This window comes from Pleurodeles waltl, chromosome 6, assembly GCF_031143425.1.
Source record: "Pleurodeles waltl isolate 20211129_DDA chromosome 6, aPleWal1.hap1.20221129, whole genome shotgun sequence".
Taxonomy (NCBI): domain Eukaryota; kingdom Metazoa; phylum Chordata; class Amphibia; order Caudata; family Salamandridae; genus Pleurodeles; species Pleurodeles waltl.
In genome coordinates, this window is record NC_090445.1 from 1,200,445,680 (window position 1) to 1,200,460,049 (window position 14,370).

At 41.5% G+C, this 14,370-nt stretch overlaps 1 protein-coding gene across 4 annotated transcripts in view; it reads left to right on the top strand.

Annotated features, from left to right (window-relative positions):
* The window catches only part of CCAR1 (cell division cycle and apoptosis regulator 1), a 1,667,827-nt gene that overhangs the window by 225,634 nt on the left and 1,427,823 nt on the right, over positions 1-14,370 (top strand). For 3 of the 4 annotated variants that reach the window (XM_069240501.1, XM_069240500.1, XM_069240503.1), the window contains 2 exons: positions 10,070-10,114; positions 10,504-10,536. In XM_069240501.1, coding sequence (XP_069096602.1) covers positions 10,070-10,114; positions 10,504-10,536 — 78 coding nt within the window. The remainder of the gene's footprint in view (positions 1-10,069; positions 10,115-10,503; positions 10,537-14,370) is intronic. The other variant, XM_069240502.1, reaches the window with a different exon arrangement.

The following is a 14,370-nucleotide window of genomic DNA, read 5'->3' on the forward strand; positions in this document are numbered from 1 at the left end:
TGACTCAAATCCGAGGTCAGATTTAATGTGACCTTAGAAGTTGCCCATCTGGTTGCTCCAGCATTTCTTGTGCCCCAGCTGAGAGCGTGCAGCTGCTGCCGCCAAGACAGGATCCTAACCCTCTGCAAGGCAGCGTGAACTCTCCCAGGAGTCAGAAATAAAGGCCTGCCGAGGTGGGAGGTGTCACCTCCCTCACTGGCAGGAAGGCCAGTGAAGGAGCATATCAAGGTGGTGAGCTTCAAAGTGCATCTTCAAGTAGGCTGTCCCCCCCCAGAGAAAGACAATGCCATCCCTGTGCCCCTAGGCACAATTGCACCAGGCAGGTGAGAAAATGAGGTAGTCAGGAGACGTACTCCCCCCAGAAGGCTAGCCGCACCCCTAGGGTGGGATACCTGGTCTGTACAGCCGAGGGAGGGTTTTCCCATCTTGAAAAGTGGCAAATAGAAGATTTTGTGTATGAAAGGTGACACCTCCCCCGATGTAGTCACCTCAGGGTCTGATTAGCCGCAGGAATTAGTAGCCAATTGGCCACTTGTCCTCATACCCATAATACCCCTAATTGTAAGTTTTAAGAAATTACCCAACCAATTCAAGCTGCCGACCCATGCACACAAGGCTCTACACAACCAGGGACCCGCGTACATTAACCATTGTCTGAGCTTCCATCAACCGTTGAGAAGTCTGCGCTCTGCTTCCCTTTTACTTGCCCCACATCTACCGAAGCAGAAGTGAAGGACGCTCCTTCTCTCACTTGGAAACCTGGAACAGCCTCCCCATGCACCTGTGGACCATCACTTCACTTCTGGAATTCCAGATGGCCCTCAAGACCGGGATGTTCAAATAAGCCTCCTGGAACAGCAAGCGCCTGGATACCCTATTGAGTGATTAGCCATGCTTTAAAAATCCTGATAGTGACCTCTGACACCAGAACCTCAGATCTGCTCTGAACTGCAAACAAAGACAAATAAGATACCTGTGTCTGCGACATCAGAACTGCACGAATAAGAACACAAACCTCCTGTGGCAGCCACCCTGCATGACTATGAGTCCTCCTGGACCAGAGACCGGTTCTAAAAGGAAGGCTAACCCCCTTGGCAACCAAAAGGCATCACCAGAACGTTAGGTTCACAAACTCCAGAAAGGTCGTCCTCTGCACGGGCCCGAGAAGAGACTTCTTATTGATGATGAAGCCTAGACTCTTGAGGAGTGTGACAACTGTCTGCAGATGTTTCTATACCCATCTTAGGCATTGATCCTTTATGAGGATATCGTCCTGATATACTTTTAAGGTGCGTTCCTTGGGATCAAAGTCTCCCCATGACCAGGTGCAGAATCTTGATGAAGCACCATGGAGCTGAAGAGACCCCCGAATAGAAGGTTTGTAAACTTGTAGGGATAGCCATCCCGTAGGAGGTGTAGGGACAAAACTGAAATCACCGGATAAGCGTCCTTCAACTCCAGCCGCCTCGTCCAGTCGTGTGGTCTCAACAGGTCCAGAAGGGAGTGGATACCTTCCATCTTTAAGTGGCAAAAGACCAGCCACTCATTGACCTTCTTGAGAGTGATGACTGAGCATTGGCCCTATCTCTTTTTTTTTTGTTTACCTAGAAGAGGCTGCTGATGAAGCCTTTTGCGCCTTGCCTTCGTTGTGGTCAAATCCTCTACCTTGTGGCTGACTTGTATGAGTAGTTAACCTGTGTCTTTCAGTGGAAAGAGCACAGTTGAGATTTCTTAGCAGAATAATAGCCCCTTTGGGGCCCACTCTAGGAAACTCTTGTGAGAAAAAAAGTATCCTGACTGTTGGCTTCTTCTGCCATACCCAATATTTTAGTAAGAGGGCCAATAACATCTAGCAATTTATTTTGGCAGGACTGCCAAGTGTGGTCTGACCCCTTTTTTGATCTCATACATACTTTCCCAAGAACGTGGCCACCCTAGCATCAATCCACGGGTCAAGGCTACCTTCCCCTCAAGGAAAAGATGGGGACATTCTGGTCTCGAGCCTTCTCGAGCCTCCTTGACCAAAGGCTTCCTCAGTCTGTTAACGACTTAGGTCCACTCTGAGCAACAAAGGTGTAGCGGGTCATCCAGCTCTAGCATGTTGGTCTTCTCGTTCCCTGAAGGGATAGGCACGGGGTCTGGGGCTATATCTGTCATCAAACACCATGGCATGGGTCCCCATCACAGTCCTATTGTGAATCATCATAATCTAGGGGCTCCTGTGTGGTTGCTGGTATGGAGGAGGAGGAAGAGGAGAAGGAGGAGGAGGAGGAGGAGGAGTATGTTCCAGGCACCCTTGTCCTGCGAGGCAGGTATTAGGAATTCCAGTTCGCCAGGTGGGAAGGGGACTGGGAGAGAAATTCCCTCTTAAGGTGGTCTAAGGTGTCTAAACCCACCTCTTAGGGTTGCTAAACATTGTATGATGCCCCTAAAATTGTAAATATTATTCAGTTGTAAATATGTGAACTGTAAAGTAATTGTGCATTTTATATGTGTGGATTCTTCATTTGCTATAATATCATCTCCCAGCTACTCTCATTAATGTGAAACTGTAAAGATCCACACAAAAGTGGTAAAAATATGAAGAGTTTATTGTCCAACAGCACAGAACACAGCTTCCTCCTCAGCTCTCCATCTTCACAATACCTCAACTCCCACAGAATTTCCCTCACATTCTACACTCCACATTCCACTTCCCTACACATTCCAAAGTATTCAGTGTCAGCAGATAACACATTTCCCCTCCTTTAAACAAAACAAAATATAGAACATATTGAAACATAATAAATATATACAGAGATATCTTAATAGTGTTGTCAAACTATTGAACTAACAAAAAGAAACAAACCGAAAATATACAATAATAGTCTAAACAAAGTCTTTAAACTTGACAGGCCAACACCTTGTTCTTGCATTGGATTTCACCTTTGATGCAACAGAACCATTGTTCATAGTGATACCACCATCATTTCCAACCAACCCCGTAATTATCTCTTCATCACCAGATCCGTCTCCCATGACTGTCTGTTCATGATTCTCACCTTCCTCCATACATTTAAGAGACCGCAAACACCTTCCACCAAAATCATTCCCAACTCCTACCAAATGATCAGCACAATCGCCATCATCCTGGTACTCATATTACTACTACACTTCGCCAATCTCCTCACATTCCACACTTTCCCATCTTGAGTAACCACACTTTTCCTAAAAACCTTAACCACCTTCAGAGCTCTTCCAAACTGAGACGCACACTTTCTCACGAACCCAGGCTTACGTATCCTAACCCAATCTCCAACAGCAAATCTAGATTTCTTCACTCTCCACTTGCTGTCGTAGACCTCCTTAAACTTCTCCTGTTTACACCTCACCCTTTCTCTGACCTCTTCCATAGACACATTCTCCCAATCCTTACCTTGCTTCCTCTTAAACCACCATGGACACAAAATAGACACAGGAGGTCTCCCTCTCAGCAATTTAAAAGGACTCACATCTGTGGTACACTGTGGAGTAATACGATAATACCATAATGTTTCTCTTAACTTCTCCCTCCAAATCCACGTGCCCAAAAAATACTCTCTTTATGAACCCGGTTGAATCTCTCGAACTGCCCATTACCTTGTGGTTCATACAGTGGGGTGGTAACATGTTTGATATTGCTGTACTTAAAGAAAAACCTCTGCATTTCCTTTGCAACCAACTGAACACCATTATTCGAAATCAAAACTTCGGGATAACCTTCTCTTGCAAACACTTCCTTGAAAAACTCAATAATAACGCTTAATGTCACATGATAAACTAATTTCACCTCTGGCCACTTGGAAAAATAGTCAATCAGCACTAAGGCATAACATGCATCTGTCGGAAGAGGATAAAATGGACCAGAAATATCAAGACCCAACTTCTGCCAAGGAGACCTCGGCCAGGGAATAGGTACAAGGGGAGCAGGTACTGTCCTTAACATTGTCTCTGCATTCACACACACACACACACCACACATCACACTTCCTGACAACCCTGTCTGCCATCTTATCTAACCCCAGCTACCAGAAACAAGTATGTATTAACCTTTTCATAGAAGACATTCCCGGATGACTTTCATGAGCTAGTTTTAAAATAGTCTCCTGCATACCTTTGGGAGGAATACACTTCCCTTTCTTAAATAACAGCGCATTTTCTACTTCCAGTTCATCTCTATCTTTTCCAAATGGTTCTATCTCTGCTGTAATCCTATTTTTGTCTGGCCAACCATCTCTCACATACCTCTTTACTTCTTGCAAATCTGAATCTTTCTCATCACATTCCATCCACTCTTCTTCTATACTGCCAAACTCAACAGTCACATATCCCAACACAGCAGATACTACATTGTTTCCCAGCACATTCCCAAGTAACCCATCCTCCTTTGCCTCATTTTGTGGAAGTTGTGACAAACAGTCCGCCACAGCATTACTCCTCCCAGGCACATACTCAACCTTAAAACAATACTCTTGCAATCTAGAAACAAGTCTGGCAATACGAGCAGTGGCATTCCAACCACCACCAGGAGAAAGAATACCTACTAAAGGTTTATGATCTTTCTGAAGGATAAAACTCGAACCCCAGATGTAATTTCGAAAATGCTCAACAGCCCAAATACATGCCAAGAATTCTTTCTCGATCACAGCATATCTTCTCTCCGCATCTGTCAACGTATGTGAAGCAAACAAGACATTCCACTTATCTTTCCCATGGCTTTGCGATAATACCCCTCCAATTTCATACATGCTTGCATCAACCGTTACCCTCCTGGTACGAATTGCGCAAAGCCCTGGCAGCTCCACAGGAACAGTGCTGTACGAAATACTCCTACACCAGAGAAGAGAAGAAATATGCAGACTGTGCCCCCACACTGAAAGATTTCAAAGTGAGAGCATCCACAATTTATTTTTTAATTCTTTCAAATGCTTCAATTTGTTTTTCCATCCGTGCATACTGGACCCCTTTTACGTGCGAGTTCCCTCAACGGCTCTATTTAGTAGCAACATTTACTGTAATATTCACAAAGACCCGTGAATGACAATAGTTTTTCCCGATTATCAGGAGCAGGAGCATTGACTATAGCATCCGCTAAAGATAATTTTGGTATTACTCCTTCCCCTGATATAGTATGACTAAATATTCAACAGACTTAGAAAAAACTTGCATTTCTCCTCCTTCAGAGTCAACCCACTCTTACTCAAAAACTTACAAACATTCACTACATGCTGTTTGTGCTGTTTCTCATTTTTTGAAAATATCAAAACATCATCTTGGAAACATTTTACATATTTATCCATGTCCTTGAACAGATGAAACATCTTACTTTGGAAAACTGACGCAGCAGATGCTAATCCAAAAGGCATCCACTTAAATTGGAATAAACCCTGTAGAGTGATAAATGCCGTGAGATGTCTAGAGTCTTCTGTCAATTCAATCTGATGATACGCTGACCTTAAATCCAGGGTGGAGAAGATGTTCGCCCCTTCTAGCATGCTAATAACCTCATTGATTTTGGGTAAAGGATGGCAATTCACAATAATATTAGCATTCACAGCCCTCAAACCACACACAACCTCAAAGATTTGTCAGCTTTCCGGGCCAACACAATCAGAGATACCCATTCAGAGGATTCAATTTCTTCTATCACATTCTCATCCACCATTTCTGACAAAATCTGTTTCAACTCCTCTCTGACGCTAATGGGAACATTTCTGAGCTTCTGCACTACAGGTTTAGCATTAGCTTTAACCCTAATCTTGTGACTATAATTCACCAATTTGCCCAACTTACTGGTAAAGACTTGTGGATGTTTAGAAATAATCCACTCTCTATTTTCACAATCCAATATAGCTAGAACAGGTTCACTACTTCTTGGATTCAAAATTATTCCCAATTTACCTTGATCTCTCCAACCTAGAACGTTAACACCTTTTGCTGCCACATACAACTTAATATTGGCACATCTCTCCTTGAAAACAATTTCTGTCTCAACATCAATAGTCGTACCATCAAAACTCTCAGCTATTATATCAGGTTCCTTTCATTCAGATATTTTCCAAATTCCTTCAAATTCTTCTTTAAAAGAATCCTGCGCAACAATTGTCCAAGGCGACTCCGAATCTGCCATCAGTTCTAATTTCCTTCCTACAATTTGTCCCTCACATTTAGGTTGTTTCACCCTACCATCCACCTCTTCATCCCCATTCTTAAGTGACAACACCATACCCCCTTGCTCTCTAGCCCTTACATTGCACCTTTGCCAGTCCTCCTCACATCTCCCACTATTCATACACGCCATTTTTCCTTTCATGATGCTTTTATTTTTCTTAAAATTATTGCATACCCGAGCAAAATGCCCAACTCTACCACATTTCTTACACTCCTTCCCAGTCGCAGGACACTGAGACGACAATGCCATATGGTTCAAACTACCACAGTGAAAACACGATAATCTCTCCATTTTATCATGTCTCTCCTATTTCCTCCCTACTGCACTGTTCCTGGTACTCAAATTACTATTTGAATTACCACTCCCCATAGCACCCACAACCTCAGATTCCACACTTTTTATTTTATCAGAATCTTGTACCGATTTCATCCATTTCTCAGACTGCTCCAAAGCCTTTGCTGTAGAAATAACATCTTGCAATTTAGGGTCTTCCATAACCCACAAATGTTCTTGAATTTTTCAACTTTTCACATGTACTATAATCTGATCTTGTATCATCTCATCAGTCATATCTCCAAAGTTACAATGTACCGATAATCCTCATAATGCTGACAAAAATTCATCACATGTCTCTTCTGAATGCTGTATCCTAGCATAGAACTTGAACCTATTTAATGCTATGCTCGCTGTAGGTTTGAACCTATTTTCTAATCTCATCAACGCTTCTTTAAAAACATCCAGTTCTCCATCAGCCTGTCCTTGTAAAAGGATAGGAGGCAAAGTTCTGAAAAACATTTGACCTTCTGAACCCAAACAACGTAGTAAAATATTTTTTTTTCTTTCTTGAGACATATCCTCGTCATCCATAGCCTTCATGTAAGTCAAAATCTCTTCTTTCCACCTGGTCCAAGGCATTAGTGGATCTTCTTCGTTTTGCAAAAATTTAGATGGAGGTTCAAACTGCATCCTCACTTAACTTTTACTTCCCTTACTGAAAACAAAAATTAACCTGCACAAATATTAAAAGTGGAATCACCATAAAAGTTAAAGACGCAGAAAGGAGTACGTAAATGTATTCATCTATATCCTTGTTCATATTCCTTAGTCTTTCTACTATGTCAATAATTGAAGAAATCCACTTCCTGTGTAATGTTCACCAGTCCTATCTCAGTGTCGATGCTGGGACAAGAAACAGGAAGTGAAACAAATCCCACCCAGCACCACACGGATGGGATGTCGAATGTAGGTCTTGACCGAGCACAGGAAGTGAAACAAATGGCACCTAGAGAAGTCGGAGGTAAGTCTCTAGCACTTTTTTGTTGCAAAAACGCACACTGCGCGTAAGACTCTAGCACGTGATATTTCAAAGTACGTTTTTGTTGCTAAAACGCACACCACACGCTCCAGTTAAAACTTGCTTCTCCTTGTACCCAGCACGTTACTTTTTCAACATCCACACTGCACGGTAGTTGAAGCGTGCACTACTCTCCCGGTCCTCAGACAGTGCTGCGCAGCAGCACAAGTATTCGGAATCCATAGGCAGCACGTCACGCGGCACGTCACTCAAAAAAGCTGCGTGACCAACGGCAACCGATGAAATAAATAAAAGCAGGGCACAAAAGTCCGCCCGACATAAAACTATACCCAGAACTCCAATGTATAATCATACATCACCCGACTGCCGCCAAAATCCTTCTCTGTAACGTTCCTTTCCTTATTTCCTCTCACCAGATCTCTAACAAATACACCTGAGTCAGATGACACCGCTCCTGTGCTGTACTAAAAGTACAGTAACCGATGTCCAAATCTCGTTGCCACTGTAAAGATCCATACAACAGTGGTAAAAATATGAAGAGTATATTGTCCAACAGCACAGTACACAGCTTCCTCCTCAGCTCTCCATCTTCACAATACCTCAACTCCCACAGAATTTCCCTCACATTCTACATTCCACTTCCCTATACATTCCAAAGTATTCAGTGTCAGCTTATAACAGAAACACTTTGTGTTTATTCACCTACGTTTGTGTGGTATCAATACTAGTACAAAACATCCTACCAAGACCCTCATTACACGTGCTTCAGAGAATATTGATATGTGTTGTAACTCCTTTTCCTGTACATATTAGAATTAGGAGTTGTGTGTCATTTGAAATATCCTTCCATCTCTTGTAGCTTGGTCTGTGAATCAAATGTTGGTGTTTGTTCCTAGGAAAATGCTATGTTTCGCATGCATTTTGTCACATTTCTGAAATAAAAATTGTTCCATAAGCATTGTTGTATCTACATAAATACCGTTCAGTACTGTATGTCTGTAGAAAAAGTTCCTTCCATTTTAAATCATGTTTCAATCATTTTGCCACAATATCTATGTTAATAGGCTCTGTTGATATTCTGAGGTTGCTCGCCATTTTATTTGACAAAAAACTGTTGCTCGTAGTCCCTCAAAGGTTTGGGAACACTTGGTTTAATTTCTTCTGTACGGAACTATCGACCACCAGCCTTAGCACATTGGCATAAAGACTAAATCAATTTTGGTTCATTAGATACATTTCTTAATTTAAAAGTACTATTTCAGATAGTTGGGCCCAGTCCATGTACTGCCTTCCATATAAAGCTTTATTTGAAGGCAGCAGTGTGTCCAACAATGTTCCGGCAGGTAATGATATTTTTTCACTATTGTAATTTTTCTGGATTGAACATCTTTCAGCCTGTTGAGATCAAACTAAACCACATCGAAATAAATAGCAGAGCAATGCAATAAACATAAGAAAAACACAGCCTGAATTATTAAGATAGGATGCAAGAGCTTTAGGACCAGTGTAGTTCTAAACAGGTTTTACAGTAGCAAATGGTCTAACTTAGTAACAGCTTGAACCTATGAGTGGAATGATAAAAAGTATTATCCACAACACCTAGGTTCATCTTGGATTGCTGAGCCTGTAGGGGATTGCCAAATAGGGGTCAGAACCTAGTAGGAACAGATTGAACATCTCTTGAGAGTAGAATCTCAGTTTTACTACCAGAGACATGAGTGAGCGATGACCAGCCAGTGTCCAAAGTCGTTAATATAGGTTGTCACAGTAGGAACAACATAAGATTCTTTGTACAAATCCTTTGAACTGGAGTATCATCTGCTCACTAAAGAGGTTAGGACTACCCTAACTTTAAACATGGAATATTTTTCTAAATTGACCAAGTTAGACACATTTGACCCAGACAATTACAAAGAGCTGATCCAGTATAAGGCTATGCCACTCTTCTTTATCTTAGTCCCACCCACAGCATCCCATGGTTTACAGTATCAAATATTGCAAAGAAATCTAATGCAGTTGTTGCTACCTGCCTCGTGATGACAGGGAAAAGCCATAATATATTAATTGTAACTATTAAGTGCAGTGGTCACTTTTAAATAGACATATCATGCGAGTGAACTCAGTGTGTTTTCAACTAGTTACTAAAATGCCCGTTTTATTTAGTTGATATTAATGTTGAGTAGAATAATTTTTTTTTTTACATTTTTTTTCCCACTGATTGTAATTCCCATCACCAGTCGCCTTGGTGTCAGGCTTTCAGTTTCAAATGTCTAGTATGAACTCTGTTAACTGAAATGATTAGCTCCTTGAGACCCTTACGGGTGAGTAGTTGCACTTTAGAAACCCTGATTCGATTTATTTTGATTTGAGTTTATATGGGGAACTTTTATCTGACCATATGTGTAAACTTGGCATGATAGTAAAGGATGTTTACAGTTCTGCCTAAAGCCTCTTGTCAGTAGAGGAAACAAACATATTTTTCAGTTGTTACTGGAGAGTGAATAACAATTGAATTGAGGATCTAGTACGCATTAATAACTTGATAATTCTTTTTTGTTTTTAAGCAGTATTCACAACCTCAACCAACAATATACAACATTCAACAACAGGTTAGTCAACGTTGCATAATACTGCTTTATAGCCTTACTTTAGATTTGAAAAATAAAAGAATTGAGTATTTGGGGTTCTACCAGTACTTCACGTTGATTAGTGAGCTCTGGTATAGAAGTTCAAATGCATCTGCTGTTTCCTGTTAATTATAAAGACTTTGAAATTCTCACAATTTAAATTTAATGTTAAGTGGAACTTGTCGATTATTAGCTTACTCTATTATAGATTTTTTTGGCTTTGGTTTTAAAAGTTCACACTAATATTATGTAATGATGTTCATGTTATATGATAAGTGCTTGTTTGTGTTATGTAGCTGTAGTTTTTGTCTGTGTTCCTTTTAATTCAGTGACTAGTCTGTTATAACTAGTATACATGCTTTGCTTTTAAGCTCCAGCAGCCTCCACAGGCCATGTTGTCCCAGGTGAGTGTTGTCTGTATTCACTATTGTTTTAATACATTATTTTGGAAGTAATTCGTTCTCAGTACTGTATTCCCTCCAGTCCTTAAAAAATATTGTAAAGCTGAAGTGAGCAAAACATTTGGTAAAATCATATGAGCCTTTCAACTGCTCCTTGCTGTCCTGTCCTTCCTGCATTGCTCCAGAGCCTATCTTACAATGCGTTTCCACCTTTCTAACTCTCCTTGCAAACCTTTACCATATCCTGCCAACTTTTCATCCTAATCCTGAGTGGTATGAAGTAGAACTCGGCGAAATTTTAATTACATTGGAGTTATCTGAGTAATTTTGCATTACTCTTGCAATGCACATTAACATTACACAGTTACTCCTGCTCCCGTATTTCAGAGTAATTTGGGGCAAAAATGGCTACCAAAAGAGCACAGGACCAGAGCTTGAGTGGCTGTTGGCTGCTGCTGTTTGTGTTCTGTTACATTTATTGCTATTTTCTTAGCGCAAAATGCTTCCTCTGGTCCATTTTGGATGCAAGGGTGCATTTTGTGCTCCTTATGTAATTCCAAATAATCGTGAATAATTTTTCTGTCATTTCGCCCACTGCTAGTTTAAAGCAGATTTTGGTGGGTATGAGCGGTGTCCACAAGATTGCAGAGGACCTGAAAACGGCAGACCAGATGAGTTTCCTCCTTCTGCTGTGCACCTCTTGCTCTACGTATAACCATTCTTTTTGTCCATATCACTGTTACCCTTACCAGAAACAACTGACCATGCTATAATTTTTTATACGAAATTGCACATGCCAAAATTGTCAGCCGTTTGTTTTCATTGACTCTTCCCTGTTTGCAGTCAATGGCCCATGCTACTTGGCCAATCCTTCACCCTTTGACCAGATCTTCTATGTTGAACTACATAGATAAATGGTGGAATTTATGGTGTTGGTGTCTGTCATCTGCAGTTAGATTCTGTGTACTTTTTTTTTTATTTTTATTACACAAGGCAGCAGATATGTCTCCAGTAATACTAAAAGATTTGCTAGTGGGCATAAAGATACTACGTCCAGTGACCATGATAGAACTGTTCCCTATACCTTCAGTTATGTCCTTTTTTGTAAAATACTTTTTCTTAGATGATAAGATTGTTTTCAATAATGTATATTATGATACAGATTTTTCTTAACTTTACAAAGATCTCTGCTAATTCTCAATGCCTGTCTTTCACATGCCTAGTAAGTAATGGCAACTTGACCAATACAAAATGACCAGAAACTGTGTCCGGTCTGTACAGTTTCCTTTTCCCTGTCAACTGGAGAAGGTTGTAATGTGAGTCATTGAGACACATTGTGAAGAACTACTGCCTAGGCAGTTTATCCAAGGATTTCTATTGTATCGTGCAATGTGTTTTCCCCACTACTTAGACACTGCTAAGCATCCATAAAAATAAGCAAATAGAGCTTTGAAAGCTCCTTGCTCTTTTGGACAGGAATAGCTGGACCTTTCATTTGATGCATAGTTGTGATCCAGATTAGTGCCTATGAATATAACGAACACCAAGACTCTCTTCACCATCAAGCAAAAAATGGTGCACCAAGTCCCCACAGGTCCCTCCAAGAAGGCCTCAAGCCCATCTGTAAGGCCTGAGGGTTACCTTCTATCAATGTACTGGTGTCCTACCTCAACACCACGTTGGAGCTGTAACATTCTTGAATGGGCAGTGGACAGCCTGACTTTGGACTGAGAGAGGCTTTTCTGTATGCTTTCCCTTGGCCCCTCTGAATCTGAAGGTCAGGAAAAGCCTGAGGTGTCCACTAAACTTGGTTGCTCCAGCATGTCCCCTCCAGGATGGAAGTGCAGGCACGTCCTTTGTGCAAGGTGGTGAGTCTCACAGCAGACAGTGATGATGCTAGCTCCAAACAGAAATATCCAAACCAAAGCACTTTCAACTCCACCCTGTCATCAGCCCTCCCGAAGAGTGGAGAGAGACAAAAAGGCAGGCTCTGCCTTGAAGCATCATCACATTTAACAACAGAATCTTCTGAACCACCACACCGCTCCACCATCCACTAAAAGACAGCGCTCAAGAAGAAGTAATCTGCAACTCCTAGTTAAAAGATCCTCTAAATTTCTAAGAGTAGCCCTGTTTCCATGCTCTCCCACTTCAGTATCTGGATCTCCAGCCTCAGGAACACAGGCAATACTTTTACACTTGCTGGGGAATCTGTATCTACCCTCTATCTTGTGAAGTGCTGAACCAGGGGCTAAGCACAGTGGATCCCACTGGTCTCTGCTTACATACTCACATTGCATGCAGAGTCTTGCTATCTGTCAAATGAATGCCACACATCTACAAGGTGCACCCAACATATACAGTGTTAGCCCGAGGGATGAAGCAGAACTTTTACCCAAGTGGGGCCAAGTTGGTCACACTCATCTGTGACAGTTAAAAAAAAAAAAAAAAAAAAAAGTCTGTTCAGGTTTTTTAATTTGCAAAACTCTGTATGTTGCCACCAGTGCTTCACGTCAACAAACCAGGATATGGACAGGAGTCCCATGTTTGCAAGAGGGAATGCTTGGTGTGCCCCTACAGGTCCCAGTACAGGTCTTGTGCTTGGATTTACCATATACCTACCTAGAATGCAGTGCATATGCTGTATTATAATGTTAGTGGGGCCAGTAAAAAGTCAGAATACCAGTTAAACACGCAGGTGGGCCACTCAAGGCAGGGTTGCACCCATACATGAAATGCAGGGGACATCTCCATCCCAACATAAAACTATGTTGGTCATTTCAGCTCGTATTATGTCAAAGGAAAAGAACAGAGTAGTCCAGAGTAGAAAAAAAGACACAAGTTAGGAACAAAAGAGCAGGACAAGCCCCCACAATTCACCTTAACCCGAATCACTACCATGCCCCAACATTGATCAGGTATGTGGTTTGCAAGAGAAAAGAGATAATCCATCTAAGTGAACATCCGTAGTTAAGGGACTAAGGTCCTTAGAATGTTGCATACAAAACAAACTAGGGTTCTGTGCATGAGAAATTATGCTACAGATCTTTACAGTAGGCTGGATGGAAACCTTATGTTAGGAGCATGGTGAAACTATTGAAAAGGCTTTAACATTTAATTTGAGGTTGAAGTACACAATAAAGGCAATGAAACTAGAATTAGTAATATAACTATTGAAAATGCTTTAAAATTCAAATTGAGGCTGTAGTAAAAAAAAATGAAGGTAATGAAAAAAGAAATGGTAGTAATCTGTTACATATTGAAGTCTCTACCGGTAATGCGTCCTACACTAGTAAAGACAACCTGGTTCCATGTCCATTGCCGCCTCCGATATGTTGTCCAAGAAGGAGGGAAGGTCACCGTGCTCAAGGAAGCTGTGCGGTTTTCCTTTATATGTGTTCTTGGAATTTGCTGGACCTACAGATAAAAACCACCCAAAGTGGACATGGGGCCTCGGCGAGTCTTGGGCGCAGCGTGCCCTCAATAATAACTGTGGGCACCTTCCCCCCATCCCCTCACTTACCTGGTGCAGCCTGTCCCTTTCTTCTTTTTCTTCTTTTCTCTCTTCGTTCTCCTTTTCCTCTTGTTTTTATTTTCACATTTAGCAGCCATGTTCTTCTTTCTCCCAGCATGCCTTTCCTTTTCCCTTCATGCCTTAGGACCCGATTTCAAAATGGCGTCTTTTCTCTTTATATTCTATTATGATACTTTCCCAATCCAGAAGGTGACTTTCTTCTCCCTGTTAGTCATTTCCTGTTTAGGGTATATAAGGTGAGTGATTCTTGTTCTCCTTGCGCTGCAACACTTCCTTTGGTAGTGATCTTCGCTCCTGTTATT